The 20501-nt window shown below is 41.3% G+C and overlaps 1 protein-coding gene across 1 annotated transcript in view; it reads right to left on the reverse strand.

Moving 5' to 3' along the window:
* Positions 1 to 17449, reverse strand: part of pcnx2 (pecanex 2) — a 43311-nt gene extending 25862 nt beyond the window's left edge. The window contains exons 1-13 of the mRNA XM_037781938.1: positions 16951 to 17449; positions 13526 to 13728; positions 11982 to 12099; positions 11829 to 11865; positions 7261 to 7772; positions 6947 to 7141; positions 5528 to 6010; positions 5265 to 5439; positions 3493 to 3643; positions 3257 to 3399; positions 2672 to 2750; positions 2303 to 2438; positions 192 to 334 (exon numbers count right to left, since the gene is read on the reverse strand). Of these exons, the coding sequence (XP_037637866.1) occupies positions 192 to 334; positions 2303 to 2438; positions 2672 to 2750; positions 3257 to 3399; positions 3493 to 3643; positions 5265 to 5439; positions 5528 to 6010; positions 6947 to 7141; positions 7261 to 7772; positions 11829 to 11865; positions 11982 to 12099; positions 13526 to 13728; positions 16951 to 17103 (2528 nt within the window). The 5' untranslated portion in view covers positions 17104 to 17449. The remainder of the gene's footprint in view (positions 1 to 191; positions 335 to 2302; positions 2439 to 2671; positions 2751 to 3256; positions 3400 to 3492; positions 3644 to 5264; positions 5440 to 5527; positions 6011 to 6946; positions 7142 to 7260; positions 7773 to 11828; positions 11866 to 11981; positions 12100 to 13525; positions 13729 to 16950) is intronic.
* Between the last annotated feature and the right edge of the window lie 3052 nt (positions 17450 to 20501).

Below are 20501 nucleotides of genomic sequence, written 5' to 3' on the forward strand. Positions count from 1 at the left end.
AGAGAGCGATAGAGATATAGAGATTTATATAATATACGAATGTCTCTAAAATTCTGTATTTAATCTAAATATTTTCAGAGTTAATTTCCCAGCTGAATAATATTTCTGATGTTTGCTTTCCAGACTTGGGACTTCCAAACATGTGGGCACAACAGTGGAGAGAGTTTGCAGGCAGTTGTTTCGTGTATTACCTGTCCAAAAGTGCAAGCAGGGTGAGTCTGTCATATAAAATGTTGATCCACTTCCCGGGAAACAGTTTGAGTTTGTAATAAATCTTCCTGCTCGGTTTCTCCTGAGTGGACGTCTCCGACGACTCATCCAAAGAGTCTTCCTCCTGATACACACACAAACACACAAATAGATTAGACCCGCATGAATTCAACTGCAATAATACAGGAAACAGGTGATGTTTTCTATTGGCATGATTTCCCATGTAGGATCATTCAAAACACAGTCAGGATCATTATAAGTAGACAGAAGAACAACATGATTTTGCACGATGTGCAACACACACAAGGGGGTGCATTAATGATTCAGCAGAGAGTCTGCGTTGTTTCAGCTTCAACAACTGATCCAGGCAGCGTGTGTCACCCCTGCTGGTCTGCATCCAACAGTGATGTAGACTGATTCAGGACTCCTCATTTGGTTACTGTTTCAAACAGCAGCAATGGTATTTTTTTTCTTTATTCATATGGTTTGACAGATAGAAAACACTAATCTGATTTACCAGTTGGTTGATTATTATTCACAGTATGTCACACTCTGGGGACTTTGCCAATCAACTCTGTGATGTTAACAAGTAGAAATGCAAATTGAAAAAGGAATCAGCATTTTAATTTCCTTGTTTTTCTGAATTTGACTATTTTTTAAAAACTGTATTGACAATGTTGTTTATAGATGAATGAATCTATATTTAATATATTTATTGGTTGTTTGTTAATTGTCAATTGTTTTAACTTGTAACATATGAATCCTTTTTTAATTTAACAATTGAATTTGTTATATTATATTATATTATTATATATATTTATTAGGGCTTTCAAAGTTAACGCGATAATAACAAGTTAACGCAAATTAATTTCAAGTCATCCTGTTTTGTTGTGAAGGAGGCTAAATAACGCTGCAACCTTACACTAAATTTTGGCTACACTAAATTAATACTCTTATCATGTTGATAAGAGTATTAAATACTTGACAAATCTCCCTTTCAGGTACATTTTGAACAGATAAAAAATACGCAATTAATTTGCGATTAATCGCGTTTAAATATTTTAATCAATTGACAGCCCTAAGATTTATATTATATTCTTGTATTAATTAATAATGACCTATCTAGTTAAAGTTTTTTGGTTTATAAACAAACCGTCTCGCAAAAAAAACCACATCATGTGTATCCTTGACCCTAAACAAACACGTTGAAGCATTTGTGTCCTCATAAAAAATTTACAAACCCGATTTTTGGAAGAATATGAAACCTACATTGTTTTCATCCATGTTTGCTTGCCAACAGCCTTCCTGTAAACTCCCCTTGTTGCCACATTGCTACATTTCTTGGCACGTTACCACCAGCCACTTTCGATTAGTGTACTAGCGTGCAACAATCGGGGGAACAGGGTATCATGTCACCCGCGTGCATGCACGTGCACGTGGGTCCTTGTGAGCGTGCACAAGATACACTTCTATGGACTACTAGTGGTCAAAAACCCACAGGGTAGCATTAAATAACCAACACGTTCTCATCACACCTCGTCACACACTGACACTTTATCAGACCCCTCGTTGTCACTTTTCGGTCGCAGTAAACACGTGCTTAATGTTGTCAATTAAACAAAAACACTTGCTTACAGGAAGATTAGGCAACAAAGCCACTTAGAAAAAACAACATGGTTGGGCTTAAAACTATTTCAGTTGTACAGTGAAAATTTTACTTGACGTTGTGAACACGGGACACGAACGATCAACTGATTGTAAAGTGAAAGTGAAAAATAACGCACAGCGGTCTCTAGATGAAAGCCCTGTGTTGTTGGATGCATTTACATTGTAGTTAATGGAAAAGCCCGGTGCGATGCATACCGGAGCTAAAGGGTGCCGACGGCCGTGACAAAGCGTCAGTGTTGACGCCCTGGGAATGACAATGGGCTGAAATAACAGCATTTGAACACCATTTGGAAGACCCCTGACACCATACTCCTATGCATCTGTTTAGTTTCATAAACATGTCCTGTCTTTAATCTTAGCAAATCAGGTTTAGTAAATCATTGGTATGCAGAACTAGTAAGAAAAAGTGAAGGCAGATGGACACCTGGAATATCTCAGGGTGCGTCCTTCGTGGCCGAAGCCTGTGTGCAGGGATGATGCGTCGCTGGAAAGGGCAGTCAGCGTGACCGCCCGCCAGGCCGTCTTGACACTCCGAGTTGGAAGAAGTTGACAGCAGGTCACTGAAGACACACACACACACACAAAACAGACTGATGTTAATCTGCGGAATAAACCTGATTACAGAGCAGTGATGATAGTTTAAGGTAAAATGAGGTGGTAGTGGAAGATAACATGCAGGTAGACAAAGCAGGAAAAGGAAAAACGGGGGATGAAAATACGGTAGAAAAAGATCATATGAGATGATGATGATGATGATGAAGAAGAGGGGGAGGAAAAGATTTGACAGCAGTACCACATGTTGCCAGTGATGAGCTCTGCTCCTAGCGGCAGGTTGAGAGCTCTCTCTGCATACAGCTTACGAGGCCTGTCTCCTGGTGAGGACAAAAACACACAAACTCGTCAGACTATTTCTCTTTGGATGAGTAATGTGCAATAACTGACATCCAGCTGACGAGTACCTAAATCTATTATGTGGGATATATCTTTTTTTTAGCGCTACAGACAGACATCCGAGACTGAACCATAAACGAATAACTGAACAGATGAACAGTTTGGAGCCATTCCAGAAAAATGTCATTTAATCTACAAGCTTTTTGAGCTGTTTTCAAAAGTGAAGCCATCAGCTGCTGGCAGAGCCTTCCACACATACTGTGTATTTGTTCAGAAGATCAAAATAATATCAGACCATCCCAGCACAACAGACTCCTAAACTGTTGATGGATGAATGTATTTATTGTCTTTTTTACTGTTGTTTTGCTGTGATTTTATACTGCAGACACTGTGATGTCCAAGGCACATTTCACAAAAAAAACATTATACATTACATTTTAACTGCTATAATATGTTAATATGTAATTATTCAGGAGTGGCTGCTTACTGTGTACAGTATGGAAGGTGTAGGCATCTTCTTTGTTGGTAGCCTCTGGTCTGCAGATGACCTGCAGCATGGAGCTCTCCGACTGGGAGGTTTGCGAAGGCAGGGAGTCGTAGTCTGGATCCTTCTCTCGGTCTGTCTGTGGACTGCAGACAGGGAACACATTCAACTGGAGATCCTGGGTGGATGAGTGAATTCAGCTATGTGCACATGTGGGTGTACAGGCATGTGTACAGTACCTGTCAGGGGAGACTATTGGGATTTGTGTGGGTGGCGTAGCCTTTAGTGTGTCTGTAGGCAGACTGGTGGGTGGTTTGGGTCTCTCTGGTTTGTTATCCGTGTTGGTCTCTGTTATCGTCTCATCTTGCCTGGAGGTCCCACTCAGATTCTCTGCAAACAAACAAATCAAATGGAAATTGGTTTTATTAAAATAACAGAAACTGGAATTTGTTTTTATAAAAAGTAAATGTAAAGTCCCAATTCACATTTAGGCTATTTACCTTTAAAATGTTACCATTTGCATGTGTTTGAAGCTGCACTAATCAATATTTTTACACAATAAAAGGAATTCCTAATTGTGATGAACCCACAGAGAATTATACAGTAACCCGACTCTGCAGTTCCCCTCAGCTCTACAGGAAGTTTGAGCTTTTTGTAGATAGTCTTTCAGCTTTTTCTAGCTAGTCTTTCAGTTATTTTACTGTAGCTACTCTTTCACTACTGTTTCAGCTCATTGTTATTGTTTTAAGGCTCATATCTTTACTGTTTTGGTTCAATCTCACCTCTCTCAACAGCAGGCAGCTGTTTCCAAAGAAAAATGACTGCATGCTAGCTGCGCATCCATCACCATAGCAGACAAAGTAAGAGACTATAGCTGGTGAACACAGTGGAACATTTAGCAAGCTACGAGGTCAATGAAGTTGATGGATAGACCAAAAGCAGAGCTAAAAGGAGGGTGAGAACTGGACTTATACTCATCAGGTGAACAGAAACACGATTCCAAATGAATGCTAATGTCTCTACTTGTCTGCTGCATGTGCAAATTGGCAACTGTTTCCTACAGTAACATGTTCGCCATATTATTGTAATAAGGCATGCTGTGCTTACAGCTTGTTCAGCTGCCCCAGAGAAAAAAATAAATTAATGCAGATTCAACCAGAGCAATCACCATTTCAACTATATTAAAAGTCTACAAGCCCACTAGCTGCTACTACAAGTTGTGCTGCTCCATTTATCCCATTTGACCCAAGTGATTTATACCAACTGAGTGACATCCTGCCCAGCATTAGCATCCTTAGAGCCTAGCGGGGCTACAAACAGCATGATAATTTGAACTAAAGAGAATATAATATTTAAAATTAATGCATAATGGTAACATATCTACTGTATATTAGTTTAGTATTAATTTGTTATTTCCATGGCCTAGTAAGGTTCAGTCAATATGTGTGAACATGAGCTACTCTCTCTCAAAGCCGGAAACCAGAGAAGTAAGTCTCAAACTTGAGACGTCATTGGGTATAAAGTCTAGAGCTGCTCCATAGACAATGAATGGGAGACTGATTTTGTGAACCCACCAAATTATTTTTTTTTTATATCCAAATGTACCCATATACATCTCTTTGGGTGCTTTCAGTGTCATCTAGAACATCTCTCCCCATTCATTGTCTATGGAGCAGCTCCACACTTAATAGCCCATCCCAAGTTTGAGGTTTAGCACTCTTTTTTGGACTTTGGAGAGGGCTGTTTATGTTATCTAATATTTTTTGGACTGTCTTAGACCATAGGAATAACATGTATGAAATTTGAAAATGGGCGTAGTTCCCCTTTAACCTTATACAGCTGATAATGGGACCATGCACCGAGAGCAATAGTAGGAATTTATTACAGGTAATAAAACAATGCTGACATTGCACTCGTGTAAGCACTTACATATAAACGTCTGCATTGACTCTGACCCTATAAAACATGTAGGTAAAGGAGATGGAGGTAAAAGAACAGTGCTGAGATTCACCTTCCTCAGCAGCTCCCACGTCCTCTTTGCGTTCTGACCACTCGTCTTCCTGTGTGCTGGCACCTCCCGCTCTGGTACTGAGGGACCCCAACAAGGAAACAAACTCCAAGAAGTTGGATTCGTTGGGAATCTGGCCCTCCTTCGCTTCCAGATCTGACTTGGAACTGGTCATGGTCTGACAAAGAGACAAATGTTTGTATGTATGAATGGACAGATGGACGGAGATAACTAGAAACGGAGACGGAGTTAAACTGCCAACATACTGTGTTATGTGAGCGGTCTGAAAGCAGCACTGCATCTTTCCCACTGTCCATGCTCAGCCCGCGGATGTGAGTCCTTCCCCCGGGCCCGTAGCGGCCCATAGCTGGCGGCAGGCGCAGGAAACCTTGTGAATCCACGTTAGGATCCAGAGGATCCGTGTCATCGTGGTTGGAGTGGACATCGATACCGGATGAGCTGTTATCATTGGTCATCTGCGGACTCGGTGTGCTGTCATCAGTCAACTGCACACCAAGATGTTCCTGCTCTGGATCTGGACACTCCAGTGTGGTGGACTCAGGAGTGGTTGTTTCTCTACACAGGTGAAACTCCTCACTTTGGCTCGTTGTCTGGTGATGTTTCGGGGTGGTGTCGTCCTCTGAGCCAGCCGCCTCTCCTCCCTCTTCCACCTCCTGCTTCTCCTTCTCAGGGGAGTCGAAGGTGATAACTGGGATCTTGATGTGACACTCGCCTGCATCCTTCTGAGCCTAGTAAGACAAACACACACAAACACCTCAGACATAAACATGTTCATTTAGGTAACTTACCATGAGCAGCATTCATAGAGACATGAAGTTAAACATCAGGACAGGACATTGCAACCCTGTCTCCTACAAAATTACGTTCCCATACAACTAAACTGCATTCTCAATTACGTTTTGAGGGAAACATATTTTCTTCCGGATTACGGTTGCAGTTTTAAACGATTTTAAACACGTGGTTAACATTGTAAATTGAAACAAAACAAAAAACTCAACAACACTACTTAGTTTGGTTTAGGCAACAAAACAACTTAGTTAGGTTTAGTAAGAAAATATCATGATTTGGCTTGGACATGGACAGTGGTCTACTGGGTAAAAGTCTGGTTTGTTTGTTTGTTTGACCCATCCATCCCTCCCTCATACCTGCCAATAGCGGACTTTCTCGCTTGTTATACTTGTTATTATTCCATCTGACTTTCATAGAGTGCTACAGAAAGTCGTAAAACCCGGAAATGAGTCAGTATTTTAGCACTTCCGATTCCCTCGTCTGGAAATCAATGGGTTTTTAGTTAGATGCCTAAAATACGGTCTGTGGTTAACACAAGCTGAAGAGATTTTAACGTTTTGCTCTACGACGTAAAATACATAAATAAATACCCCACTCGTGAATTTTTAATCTCTAATGTGTCTTAAGAAAGGTGGTTGCTAAAAATGTTTTTTTTTACAATTTGTGGAGATTATCTTGCTGAAAAAAAACTTAGTATATAAAGTATAAAGTATATATAGTGACAATTTTATAAAAATAACTTTTTATCATATTTTCTTAAAGTTACTGACTCCAGCTTTAAAGGGGAAATAAATGGGGAAAAAACAGGATGTTAATAACGGGATTAAAAGTGTTTAATGAAGAACGTTAAAACTAACGTCCAATATTATTCTTACCTGTGCATTCTCCAGAAGGCTCTGCTTGACACTCTCCTCCAGCTGAGCGGCAGTCTGGGGGTCACAGCTCATGGTGATGATGATCTTGACTGTGTCGCTGTCGTCCAGGTGAGCCGACACTGGCCTGGGGCCAGAGTTGTCGACCAGAACCACTTCAATCTCATCAGAACAGTATGTCTCTTCCACTGGCTCAGCCTGAGAGACGAGAAGGATTTCATGATGTGCAAAATAATCACAATGCAATGATAGTTTTATGAGTTTCTATTAAGACACCCTTCAAATTCAAACCTCCCAAAAACTCCTGGGAGGCCTACCTGTGCAGGAGGTTCTGGGATGTCGATGAAATCGTCCTGGCGGTCCTGGGATGTCTCCAGTGAGTTATTGTTGGCATCTGGGGACTCTTTTAGCCCCTCACCCTCTTCTTCGCTCTCATCTTCACTTCCCTTGGAGGGAGGGAGACCTTCATCAGCTGTTTCCCGGTCTGCAGCATCTTTATCCTCGCAGTCTTCTAGTCTGTCCTGCTCTGAGTCTTTCTCTGTTGGCCTCTCCTGCTCTGACTGCTCTCTGTTCGTCCCCGCCAAAGAGCTCTGAATTTCCATTCCTTCTTTCACAGCCACAGTTTCAATTATTTCCGCCTCCATTTTCCCTGTCCCAGCCGCAGATCCAGGCCGCACCTCTTCTCTTTCAGCTCGGGACGGGGTCCTCTGCTGGGCCTGCAGCAGGGGGGCGGCCTGGTCCGGATTGGGGCTGGAGAGGTCATCTGGAGAAGGGCTTGGGTGCAGGCCTACCTCCAGAGGCCTCTCCTCTGCAGTACTCTCACCCTGTCCTGGAATGAAATGAAACGCAAATTCAAATTGTTTATTTAAAGAGAAATATTAATAGGTCAATAGGTCAATCAATTAAAATATTTAAACGTGATTAATCGCATGATTGGCCATAGTTAATCGTGATTAATCGCGCATTAATCACACATTTTGTATCTGTTCAAAATTTACCTTAAAGGGAGATTTGTCAAGTATATAATACTCTTATCAACATGGGAGTGGGCAAATGTGCTTGCTTTATGCAAATGTATGTATATATGTATTATTGGAAATCATTTACCAACACAAAACAAAGACTAATATTGTCCAGACCCTCACAGGTACTGCATTTAGCATAAAACATATGCTCAAATCATAACATGGCAAACTCAAGCCCAACAGGCAACAACAGCTGTCAGTGTGTCAGTGTCCTGACTTGACCATGACTTGCCCAAAACTGCATGTGGTTTTTCCTTGCAAAAATGTAAATCTGGAGAGTTATTTTGTTATCAGTATGATATGGTTGATACCAATGGATTCCTTAGGTTTTCTAGATTCATATGATACCAGTATCTTCACTCTAGCTTTAAAACTGAGCCCTCTACAACCTCCGAAAGATTGATTCTGTTTAAAAATGAGTGGCGTTAAAACGAATTTGCGTTAATGCAGTATTATCACGTTATACCTTTGACAGCCCAAAAATATTAATAAAACTTCTCTAATCATAAAATGCCATCAAAATATTGTAGTCTCTTATTTGTCTCCAGCAGTATTTGCCAGTGACAGATAAATATCTTCCCATTGCAATCAAATGAAAAGCAGAAGGGGGACCAATCCTGCTGCTATTAATAACAGTAACAGTTTGTTACATTTGTGCAGTCATCTGATGCATAATTTCACAGCATTTATATCCCTTTTTTTACAATAAGCTGACTTTGTTCTGACTAATCACCAGTGCATTAGGTCATACATTTACTGGAAGCAGTCAGCTGGCTGCTAGTTCTGTGCTTATCTGAGCATATTTACGGCAATGATGTGTTTGCAGAAAAGGAAGTTGTCTATCTACATTGTCTAAGGAGCCATCGAGTGCATTAGGGAAGAGGAACAGAGTTGGCTTCCAGCACAGATTGATCCTGACGATAAAATACACAGAACACTTGTTCCCCCAAATGACATGCAAGGCGTCAGTAGTGACAAAACCTAGAGATTAATTCATGATGGCCTTGGGGTTAAATGTTGCGCTGCAGGTGGCTGTCTTCATGTCATAAGTGTATACGTATAGTCATATTGTAAGTGTCATTTCTATCTTTCATCTCTGCCAATGGACTTGCATTTATATATAGCGCCTTTCTAGCCTTCCGATCACTCAAAGTGCTTTACACTACACTATGTCAACATTCACCCATTCACACACACATTCATGCACTGATGGCAGATGCTGCCATGCAAGGTGCCAACCTGCCCATCAGGATCTAATCTAGTCATTCACACACCGATGGCACAGTCTTCAGGAACAATTTGGGGTTCAGTATCTTGCCCAATGACACTTCAACATATGGACTGGAGGAGCCAGGGATCAAACCGCCGATCTTTCAATTGTACGAGCCGCTCTATCACTGAGCCACAGCCACTCCGATACTGAGTCTCTAGAAACTGATGGCTGATAGTAGTATTTCTGCAGGCTATAGGGAATGTCAGCAGCCAAACTGACTTAACAAACGTTACTGGACATCAGCAACATGTAGTCTAATGTTTGAAATACAAATGTGGAGAAGAACTTAGTTCCCTCTTTCTGTTGACTCCACTATTCTTTCTTATTCCCTCATCTCAGCAAAAAAACATCGAAGGGATAGTTTGAGTGTTTTGAAGTTGGTTTGTATGAGGTACTTATCCATAGTAGGTGTATTACCTACAGTAGATGACGGTCGGCAGGCCACCCAGCATCGAGAAACAGACAGGAGCACCGTATTTTAGCCACTTAAAAGAAAGGCGCACCTAAACAAATGTATATATCTGTTGAAGTGTACGCTATATTTAGAATATTTTCCGACGGGGAACTGAACTGAAAATGAAACGTATGCTGTTTTTGTCATCTGAGCCTGCTGGCTTTGGAGAGAGCAAAGATATGTTTCACTTTCAGTTCAGTTCCATGTCGAAAGATGAAGGAAAAGGCGGTCTGATGGCAAGATAAAGCGGTGAAAATATTCTAAATATAGCGAACACTTAAACGGATATTATTTTTTTTCGGTGAGCCTTTCTTTTAAGAGGCTAAAATATGTTTTTTCCGCTGTCCCCGTCCACAGCACTGTATTTCTTTACTAGGCCAGTGCTTCTGTCTCTTTCTCGAAACTGTGGGCACGCCGACCGACATCTACTGTAGGTAATACACCTACTATGGATAAGTACCTCATACAACCCCACTTCAAAACACCCAAACTATCCCTTCAATAATTACATATCGCAAGAAAACTACTGTACCAGGGTTAAAATGTGGCTAGACAATTAATACCATACATTTAGAGAGCATTTGTAATATATTCCACAATATTGTACAAATATGAGTGAAAAATATACCGGGGAATTGGGTGGGTTAGGATGACATACTGTACATGGATTATCTCGGCTCTTCTTCCCTCTATTTTGTAGTCATTACTGTTCCTATGTTTTTCTCCTACTGTTTGTTTTTGTCATTGGACGTCATTTATAACAGATCCTTGGCTTTATATTTGCTAAACCCAGCAACAGCTGAATCATTAGTATCTGAATGTGAGGCAAGCTACATAAAAATATGTAAATTTACCCTGGGCAAACATGCAGCCAAACAAACCGAGACAGATTTTCCACAGGCAGTAAACAATAAATCAGATTATGCATTTTTACCTAATTTCCATATAAGGTAACAAGCCATGCTGAATTCCAAAGCACAGTCTTTTCATAAGAAATTTCACAGGATATAAATTAGGTCAATTAATTATTTTAAAATGCACTCAGTTGTGCATAACAGCATCTAAAGATGGGTGACAAATTAAAGGAAAAAACAACATGAGGTGTCTTAGTAGGTTTGGGCCGCTACGAGAGGCCAGAACAGCTTCATTGCTCCTTGACATAGAGTCTCTGAAACTCCACTGGACAGGTGAACACTATTCATTCAAAATATAGTCCCTCTTTTGGTGTTTTGATAATGGTAGTAAAGAGCGCTGTCGAACAACTATGTCCAAATTCTCCCATAAACGTTCAGTTGGGTTACAAGTATATTTTAGTCTGGTCTGTGGCAGTCCTAAAGGGGAACTATGCTGCTTTGAAGCATCTGTGCTTCGGAGGTTACGCTCCTGTCACGCCTGCCGTTACAAAGCAATCAAAGCCAGCATGCTGCAATGACGATGATAATGAAGTTGCTGTAATTTAGCAGTAAAAGCCTCACTGATTAAACTAAACAAAGTCAAAACAAAGACAAATGGATTTCCAGCACCATAAATCCCTTTACTGCTTTTGTGAGGAAAAACTGTCACGGCCATTTTCAAAGGGGTCCCTTGACCTCTGACCTCAAGATATGTGAATGAAAATGGGTTCTATGTGTACCCACGAGTCTCCCCTTTACAGACATGCCCACTTTATGATAATCACAAGCAGTTTTGTGGCAAGTCATAGTCAAGTCAGCACACTGACACACTGACAGCTGTTGTTGCCTGTTGGGCTGCAGTTTGCCATGTTATGATTTGAGCATATTTTTATGCTAAATGTAGTACCTGTGAGGATTTCTGGACAATATTTGTCTTTGTTTTGTGCTGGTAATGATTTCCAATAATAAATATATACACATAAATTTCGTAAAGCAAGCATATTTGTCCACTCCCATGTTGATAAGAGTATTAAATACTTTACAAATCTCCCTTTAAGGTACATTTTGAACAGATAAAAAATGGACCTACCCTTGTGACTAACTTGCGATTGACCGCGATTAATTATGGACAGTCATGCAATTAATTGTGATTAAAATCGATTGACAGCCCTAATTTATTCCGATTTCTAATGGTTACTCATCTGTATCTCAGTCAAACCCAGAGAAAGATCAGCATTACCTTCCACAGTCTTCCCGTCATCTGACTTGGAACAGTCCTGTATAGAAGAGAATTCAGAAACACCTGATTAACATTAGCACATAATGTAGGTCACAGTGTTTTCTGTACTGTACGTCCATATTCTCAGGTTTCCATCATTTAATGGTCACTCACCACCCCAATCAGTCCCGGGTCGGTTTCAGTCTGTTTCACTGTCACCTGGATCACTGGACTGGTACGTTTCAGAGCCAACATCGTCATGGCAACACTGTCGGGGACTGTGCTGCTCTTCCTAATAGACAAAAACAAGAGAAGGGGGGAGAAATGAATGACGATGCGAAAGAGATAGAGAGATAGGGAGTCAATGGAAGTCAGTGCGTCACTTTCAGAAGAAATCATCCGACCTTCATTCCCAGCCTCTCATGTTTTGAATACTAAAATCAACTAATTTATAGGGATGAGGAAGCAGTAAAAATACATGTGTCTGAGCTTGCTGTTTCATCTCTCCACAGGCAAAGACATTTTAAAAATCCGGTTATACAGGGAACAGGAAGTGATAGGTTTTTCTTTTATTAATCTCTGTGCAGATCAAGTGTGTCAGAGCAGAGTGGCCGACTGAGGATCACTGACCTTCCCTCATTAGCTCGCTCAGTCTTTGAAATGAAGTGGAAAGAGTCGACATCCCACTCTGAGACACTTGATCATGAAACCAGTCGGATCTCAAAGAAAGAGAGGACTTAGGAAAACCGACACATACAGAGGGAGAAATAGGAGACTAAAAATGGTAAAAAAGAGGACGTCAGGAATGGGAAGACACTCAGTTATACACTTAGTATTAGTGGCATTATTCTAAAAGGAGGTCTCAGGCCCAAATATACAATTTCATGTTAGTCGGATCATTCCTGTTATGCAGCAACATTTCTGTGCCCATGAATTACTTCCTCGTATTTTCTATAAAACATGTCAAATATTTATAACAAATGGCTTAAATTATAGATTAAGGTCTTATTCATAACATAAACAAAGAATAATGCACATTACTTTATTTTTTTACTTTACTGAGCTTTTTTTGGTACATGTGCTCAATTTTACCATGTCCCCAGTGCAAAGTAATCAACTTCTACAAGAATTGTATGCCATAAACTTATAAAATACGCAAAATATTAATGATTAATGTATAGGCCATGTTAAACTCTCTCATATTATATATATATATATATATTAGGGCTGTCAATCGATTAAAATATTTAATCTCTATTAATCGCATGATTGTCCATGATTAATTGGGATTAATTGCAAATTAAAAACACATTTTTTTATCTGTTCAAAATGTACCTTAAAGGGAGATTTGTCAAATATTTGATACTCTTATCCGTATGGGACTGGGCAAATATGCTTGCTTATTAAAAAAAGCTGAAAAAACATCTGTTTTTTTCAGAAGTCATGAGGCTGAAATGTTGCTGCATAACAGGAATGACCCAATAATGAAGTTGTATCATTAGTGATTTAGCCCTCTGGCCTAGATTTTGTAATGACTGCGGCAGGGGAGCAGCTTGAGCCATAAGAAGCAATGTCAGTTTGTTGAATGTATATATGCTGTATATCCCTCTGAATGGCCTCCAATACATTATGAAAAGGTGAAACCTCTTCAGGATTGTTTTCAGCTACTTCAGATTGATCCCTCTGATTGTAGTTTCAGGATGCGTGTGAGGGTTTACCTGATGTTGGCGGGCAGGCAGGAGTCCGACGCATTACTTTTCTTCTCCGGAGCCTTGCTGAGATCAGAGAGGCTGCTGCGGACCACCGCCTCGCCCTCATCGAACATCACGTGCAGCCGATAGTTGGCCAGCTTGATGAGGATGAAGAAGACGGTGATGGAAGTGCAGTAGATGCTCAGAGCCATGGTGGTAGGGGGCAGGGCCTGTGGAGAGGAGAGGAGAAGAGAGGAGCAAATCAACATCTCCAGAGTCTCCTGACTCCACTAGAACAGTGTTTGATTTAAGGCTTCACACTGTAGCATGTCTTCTCATCTTATTGTAAGTAGGCTGAATTCTGCAAAAGGTAAAGCTAATTTCCAGCTGCACCTCGAGTGTATCAGGCTCAGTGAACCACAAGATCTAATTTGATTAACTGGTGGATTCATGAGGTTTATTGATCCCCGGGGGAGGAATGGCCCATAGTGAAGAACAGGAAGATTAAAGACAAAGCCTCTGCATCATGCTGATACACGAGTCATACTGATCCGTCTTGCTGTGTTGAATATGGACAGTTATTTATGTCTGCAGGAACACATGTACTGTATAGCCCAGTGTTGTTTGTGCTTACATTCAGTTGTTCCTCAACTTGCCATTGTTTATCTTGTGCCAACTGTTATGTGCGACCTTCAGATAAAATTGCTAATGAACTTGAAATTTGAAACAGCTCTCCCAGAGAGCCTGTGTTGTTTTTGCAAGGGAAGCAGTGGGTGTTTCCAAACAGACTGTGAAAAATGTCGGCAGCAACATTGTAATATAGCTTTGGTGCCAAAGCTCTTAAACGTCTGAGCTGTCACTCTCACATCAGAATCTGTTACTTTGCCTGAATGACTCATTAAAGGTATAACATTCAATAATTAACTAAAAAACAATGTATGGACTGATAAATAAAAAAAAACAGCCTTTGGGCCCCACTAACAGCGCAGAGGGTGTGCAGCCTGTTCAGGTGGTCAAATATCACCGCTTTGTCATGCCCCTCGGTTTCTAATACTGACTCACAAGTCCCCCTTTAGCTCTGTCAGATACAAAGCAGCCATATTTCACAGATGAGAATGGGTTGTGTTATGTGCATGTGTTCCAGTGATCCAGTGCAGCTATGATCAGTGTATGTCTGTAGTTTGACGAGAGCAGTGCTGAGCCACAGCCAGCAGACAAGAAGCCTGCATTCATTCAAAATCTGACAACTCGGTACCTTCCCACAGAGTTGTGCGGAGTTAGTTGTGTGTTTTAGAACGTAACCGCCAGGAAACAATCGGAAAATAATGTTTTATTTCTCAGATTTGCTGCTTTGTTCTCACTAACGCCGCTCCCTCTCTTCAGTCACTCAATAACTCGCTCAACCATTGCTGTACTCTCTCCCTCTCAGCTAGTTGAGCTGTGGAGGTGTGGCCAACTTTGAATGTGGTGTGTTTACAAACAGCAACCGACAACGGTTATTATATCTTTAATGGGTGGCTAATTTGGGGTTATCATTCAGAACCCGCAGTTCCTACTAATTAGCCCTGGTTTAGTGTATTGAGACTGGAGAGCAGAGGGGTGGGGAGCAATCACATCACATAATCTGCAATATCTAGTGTAGATAAAACTGGTGACTGATAAACATCTGTTCCATATAAATGTTATTGAGGAATAGAAACACAGTTAAAGTTGTTTCTACACATGCAATAACAGAAAAGCTGCCATTGATCCGATTAGACTGTTGTCAGGCTATTAGATAGGCTTTATCAGTCGCTGTTATCCCCATAGATGTGGGTCAATAGGGGCCTACTACACCCATTAGTAGGTTTGTATCATCTATTCACATGGTAGATCACCGGAAAGAAGGTATAAAAGAACACGACAGCGACCTCTAGCGACTGTAGTAATTATGACAGGAGCGGTCAAAAACCACAGGGATTTCACCAAGGACACCAGAGTTTGCATCCAACAAATAATGAACAATGTGTAGTTGTCTTTGTGTTTGTATTTATTTTAACCCAGAAACACTGTTTTTCTCTAAACTTAACTGTTTTTTTTTTTTTTTGTCTAAACCTAAAGAAGCCTTTTTGTTTGTGACATTTCATTCAGTTTTACAACATGTTAGAACACGTAAGTTTCACTTTCACTTTTACAACGTAGTAGACGTAGTAGGCCCCTAATGACCCACATCTATGGTGCTTATAGCGACAGATAACAAACACTCTGCCAAGACACCCATAACGCCTATTTAATGGCTTGAGTTGAATGGGGTGATGAAGTAGTCATCCTTTTCAGTATGACTGTTGCTGCCATCATACTTCATCACAGATAAGGTCAAGATGCTTGACCCACAGCAGCAACTCTTCCCTTCATTCATTCATACAACCATCCTGTATTACTATGCCTGTATCATTTTGAAACTGAGCTTTTTCTTCCTCAAGATCTCCTGTATCTCCACATATCCTACAAGGTAAACAAATCTGTAATAAATCCCAGATGGAAGTTCCTCAGTCAGAATACTATCACTGCGAGTATTGCAGCCTGTGTTGCACCTATTTTCAAAGGCCATGACATGAAAATATCACAGTTCACGCCTCCTGTGCTCTCCTATACTGCCCCATCCAGGAGCAGCCATGCGTTCCTTGACTGTTTTTTTTTTGCCTAAACCTAAAGAAGCCTTTTTGTTTGTGTTCAAAACGTGACATTTCATTCAGTTTTTCAATATGTTAAAACATGTAAGTTTCACTTTCACTTTTACAACGTAGTAGGCCCCTAATGACCCACATCTATGGTGCTTATAGCGACAGTTAACAAATACTCTCTGCCAAGACACCGATGACGCCTATTTAATGGCCTGAGTTGAATAGGGTGATTGAGTAGTCATCCTTTCAGTATGGCTGTTGTTGCCATCATACTTCATCACAGAAAAGGTCAAGATGTTTGACCCATAGCAGCAACTCTTCCCTTCATTCATACCACCATCCTGTATTACTATAATTTTGAAACTGAGGTTTTTCTTCCTCCAGATCTCCTGTATCTCCACATATCCTACAAGGTAAACAAATCCCAGATGGAAGTTCCTCAGTCAGGATACTATCACTGCGAGTATTGCAGCCTGTGTTGCACCTATATTTTCAAAGGCCATGACATGAAAATATCACAGTTTCACGCCTCCTGTGCTCTCCTATACTGCCCCATCCAGGAGCAGCCATGCGTTCCGTCACTGCATGCAGGGAAAAAATACTGCGACAGTGCTTGTTTTCTCTATAGCTTAGTATTTCCCTCAATCAGACAATGAGGTGATGATAGATTCTTTCAGAGCCACCGCACGTTTATCCAAGATTGGATGCAAGTGCGCATGAAAAAAAAACGTCACCTATGGTACCACCTCACACCCCCTTCATGGCCTTGAACGTCATGTTCAAACTCACCAGATGGAGAGACAGGGGCAACATCAGGAGAAATATCCACAGATAGAGGTGGCAGGAGTTGTTGAATTTGTTCTGGTCCGGGTCGTGGTACCAGCCCCCGGTCACAGATGCCCAGACTCCCTGACGCAGGGTCTGCACGACCTGGGAAACCATCTCTCCTCCTCCTCCTCCTCCTCCTCCTCCTCCTCTGTCCTCCTCCTCTCCGCTCAGGTTGGACGGGCGGATGATGCTGCTGCTGCTGCTAGGCTACAATGGAAATGATCTCCTCTAATGCATGCTACTGTCGCTACGCCTCCATGTTGGGGCGATACAGCACGTCTCCTGAGCTTTCTCTCTCATGCCTCCTCGGTCTTCCTCGGCGTTGTCCTCTCGTCTGCCTTTTTTTCCCATCCTAATGTCGTTTCGTCCATTGCTGCTGTTGCGGTCCTCATCTTGTCCTGGTCGTCTCTCTCCTTCTCCCTCTCCTCGAGCTGCCTCCTGCACAGATGCGCAGCTCTGACTCTCCTCCTCCCCTCCTCCTCCTCCTCCTCCTCTTCTCCTCCCTCTCCATCCTTTCCTATTATGATTCGCACCTTCACTGTTTATCTGCTGCACACTCACACGCAACCAGGCGGTCTTTAGGCAAAATCAGTCATACATTTAAGCCACATTGTGCATAATATGTAGGCTATACTGTTGTCTATATAATATGCAAGTCTACTGTATGTATCCACGTGTTTATAGTATTGTTAGGCTATATGCTTAGAGGTAACGTATGAGTGCATGCATATGTAGGTTTCAATGTATATGGATACAGTCATAAGCCTACAATAAGACATGATTATAAATAGGCTATATTCTTCTTCTTCTTCTTCTTATTATTATTATTATAAGCCTATAATACTATCTATAAATTACTTATATGCTATTATTACTAATAATACAACAACAATAAGGATAACAATAATATAGCTTATTTATTATTATTATTATTATTATTATTATTATTATTATTATTATTATTATTATTATTATTATCATAGGCTTATAATAATATCTATAAATTACTAATATACTATTACTACTACTACTACTACTACTACTACTACTACTACTACTACTAACAATAATAATAATATAGCCTGGTTATTATTATTATTATTAATAATAATAATAATAATAATAATAATAATAATAATAATAATATTATTATTATTATTATTATTATTATTATTATTATTATTATTATTATTATTATTATATTAATATTAATATAATTATTGTAGGCCTATGTTTATGTTTCAGGCTATATGGAATTGTTGTCTTTGTCCAGGAGTATGTCTGTCACCCATCTACTTGTACATTTGTCTGTGTAGGCTAAGCTGAGCCAGACACCAGAGTCAAATTACCTGTGTTGCCTAAATACTTGGCATAAATAGCAGTAGCCTAGAAGTAGTTGTCATATTTTCACTTTAAACATTTTTTTTTCTTGTTCACATGGTTGGTGTTTGGAGGGGAGTGTGTGCGTGTATGTGTGTGTGTGTGTGTGTGTGTGTGTCATGTTATGGTCCACTATTCCCATAATGTCCCTGAAGGCGCGCTCTCCTCTCCTCACACATTCCTCTAGTAGCTCCTCCCTCCTCCCCCTACTGCTGCGGCGGTCACGTGTTACGCCATCCACCAATCAGAGGGCTCAGCCAGCAGCGAGCGCAGCAGCCTAGCGATGTGTCGGTCACGAACGAGCCGGTTCAAAGAGCCGACTCTTTTAAGTGAACGATAAGAGCCGGCTCCCGTCCGAGAGCCGTTTTTTTTTGGTCTTTTTTTCTTTCTTTACTTAATTCAAGGCAGAATGATAGGACGATCTTCTCTGCACTCCATGCACTGACTGTGACTGAATGTTGTGTTAATGACGCCCGTGCAACCAATCAGGTGATGACAGACAAGGATCATACCATCAAGCAGGGAGGGGCGGGGGTGCGCGGCGCGCTGACAGTCTACAGGTACAGAGCAGGAGGGAGAGGAGGAGAGAAAGAGAGAGAGGAGTGCGGTGCGGTGCGCGAATAGCAGACAAGATGAGTGACAGTCGTAAGCGAAGCAGCATGTAAAAATTATGGTATTCTGGAAATTATAATGTTTAGTATAATTATATATTATTAGAATCAGAAATTCTTGTTAAAAGCGACACCTGTGGACGTTAAGTCAATGAAAGTCAGCGTCGGGGTCGCGCTTGCTCGCTCTAAATAGACATGAACGAGCATCGCTCAAAACAGTGAGGTGACACACGTCAGCTAAAACCACAATATCACTCTATATTTCACCTGCTAGGCAGTAATGTTAGCTGACCAGACGAAGATCTCTCCGTGAATCAATGCTGATCCTAGTGTTGGCTTTTCCTGCTTCAGCCAGCTGCTTCAGCCTCCAGGGCTGAAGCAGGAAAAGAAACGTTATCGTCTCCAACCGCAGCCGCAGGGAGACACCGGCACCCGGTCAGAGATGACAAGACAAGACACGGGAAACCTCTGTTGGTCTGGAGGCGCTGCAGCATTTATTTTTGCACAAACGTCCACTAGATATTCTCAGAGCTACGAAGTCTTCTGCAGTGTGTAGTGTGCGCGCGTGCACGTCTAGAGGTGGAGCGAGATAGCGAGAACACCTGCGGTGTGTGAGTGAAGGCAAGCAGGCAGAGGAGCAGAGTACAGCAGAGACTACGGCCACACGCGAGCGTGCATATGCAAGTGCGCATGGGAAACCGGTAGATTTATACGTGTAAAAAGTTACAAACAGTCCTTTTAAGTGATATATGTTGTTACGGTCTCAGAGTGACCGTTCGTTATGGTTGTTTATATTGCTGTGCTGCGCTCTCCTTTTCGCTCCTTTCTTTTGGTGCGCTCCGCAGTCCCTCCGCTCCAAGATGACGTCACGTCTAGGGGATCCCCTTCAGGGCCACGCCTCCGGACCGCCCTCAGGTGGATGCCCTCAGTTTCCCGCCGTTTGTGGTCCTGCCTCTGATACGTCCTCGCTGTTTATCCAATCACCAGCCGGCTGTGCCGCGTGTAAAGATTTAAAAGCCAGCTGTGACTAAGCTATGGCGGGCAGTGATTACCATTGATCTGTCCCTGTGCCTCTCGATTGTTGTGTGAAATGTTAACTAGAATATTGTGTATAGGTCCAACTGGAGTCAGTGGACTTTAGATTGTTAGATTGAATGTTAACTAGTCTGAGGTACTGGTTTGTGTTTATATTTCTTTGTGAGTAGAGCAGTGGTTTAGTTGTCTGTTTTGTTAGGGATTATTTGCTAGGGTGGGTGCCTTTTGTTTTCTCCTTTTCGGCCACCCGAAACCCTTGTTTTTGGTTATTATAATTCAAACTATTGTGTGCTTTATTTTGCTTTAATTTCAATCAACGCAATAAAACAAGTGATTGCCTGATAACACCGGCTGCATGTTACTTCCTTTACCCCTACACCAACTCTGGGTTGTAACATATATGCACACATACTAATCATAGGTCAAAACAGCGCTAAATTTGGCTGAATTATAAAAGGCAGAAGTGGTAAAAAAAAAAGAAGATCC

Source organism: Sebastes umbrosus, chromosome 10 (assembly GCF_015220745.1).
Source record: "Sebastes umbrosus isolate fSebUmb1 chromosome 10, fSebUmb1.pri, whole genome shotgun sequence".
Classification (NCBI taxonomy): domain Eukaryota; kingdom Metazoa; phylum Chordata; class Actinopteri; order Perciformes; family Sebastidae; genus Sebastes; species Sebastes umbrosus.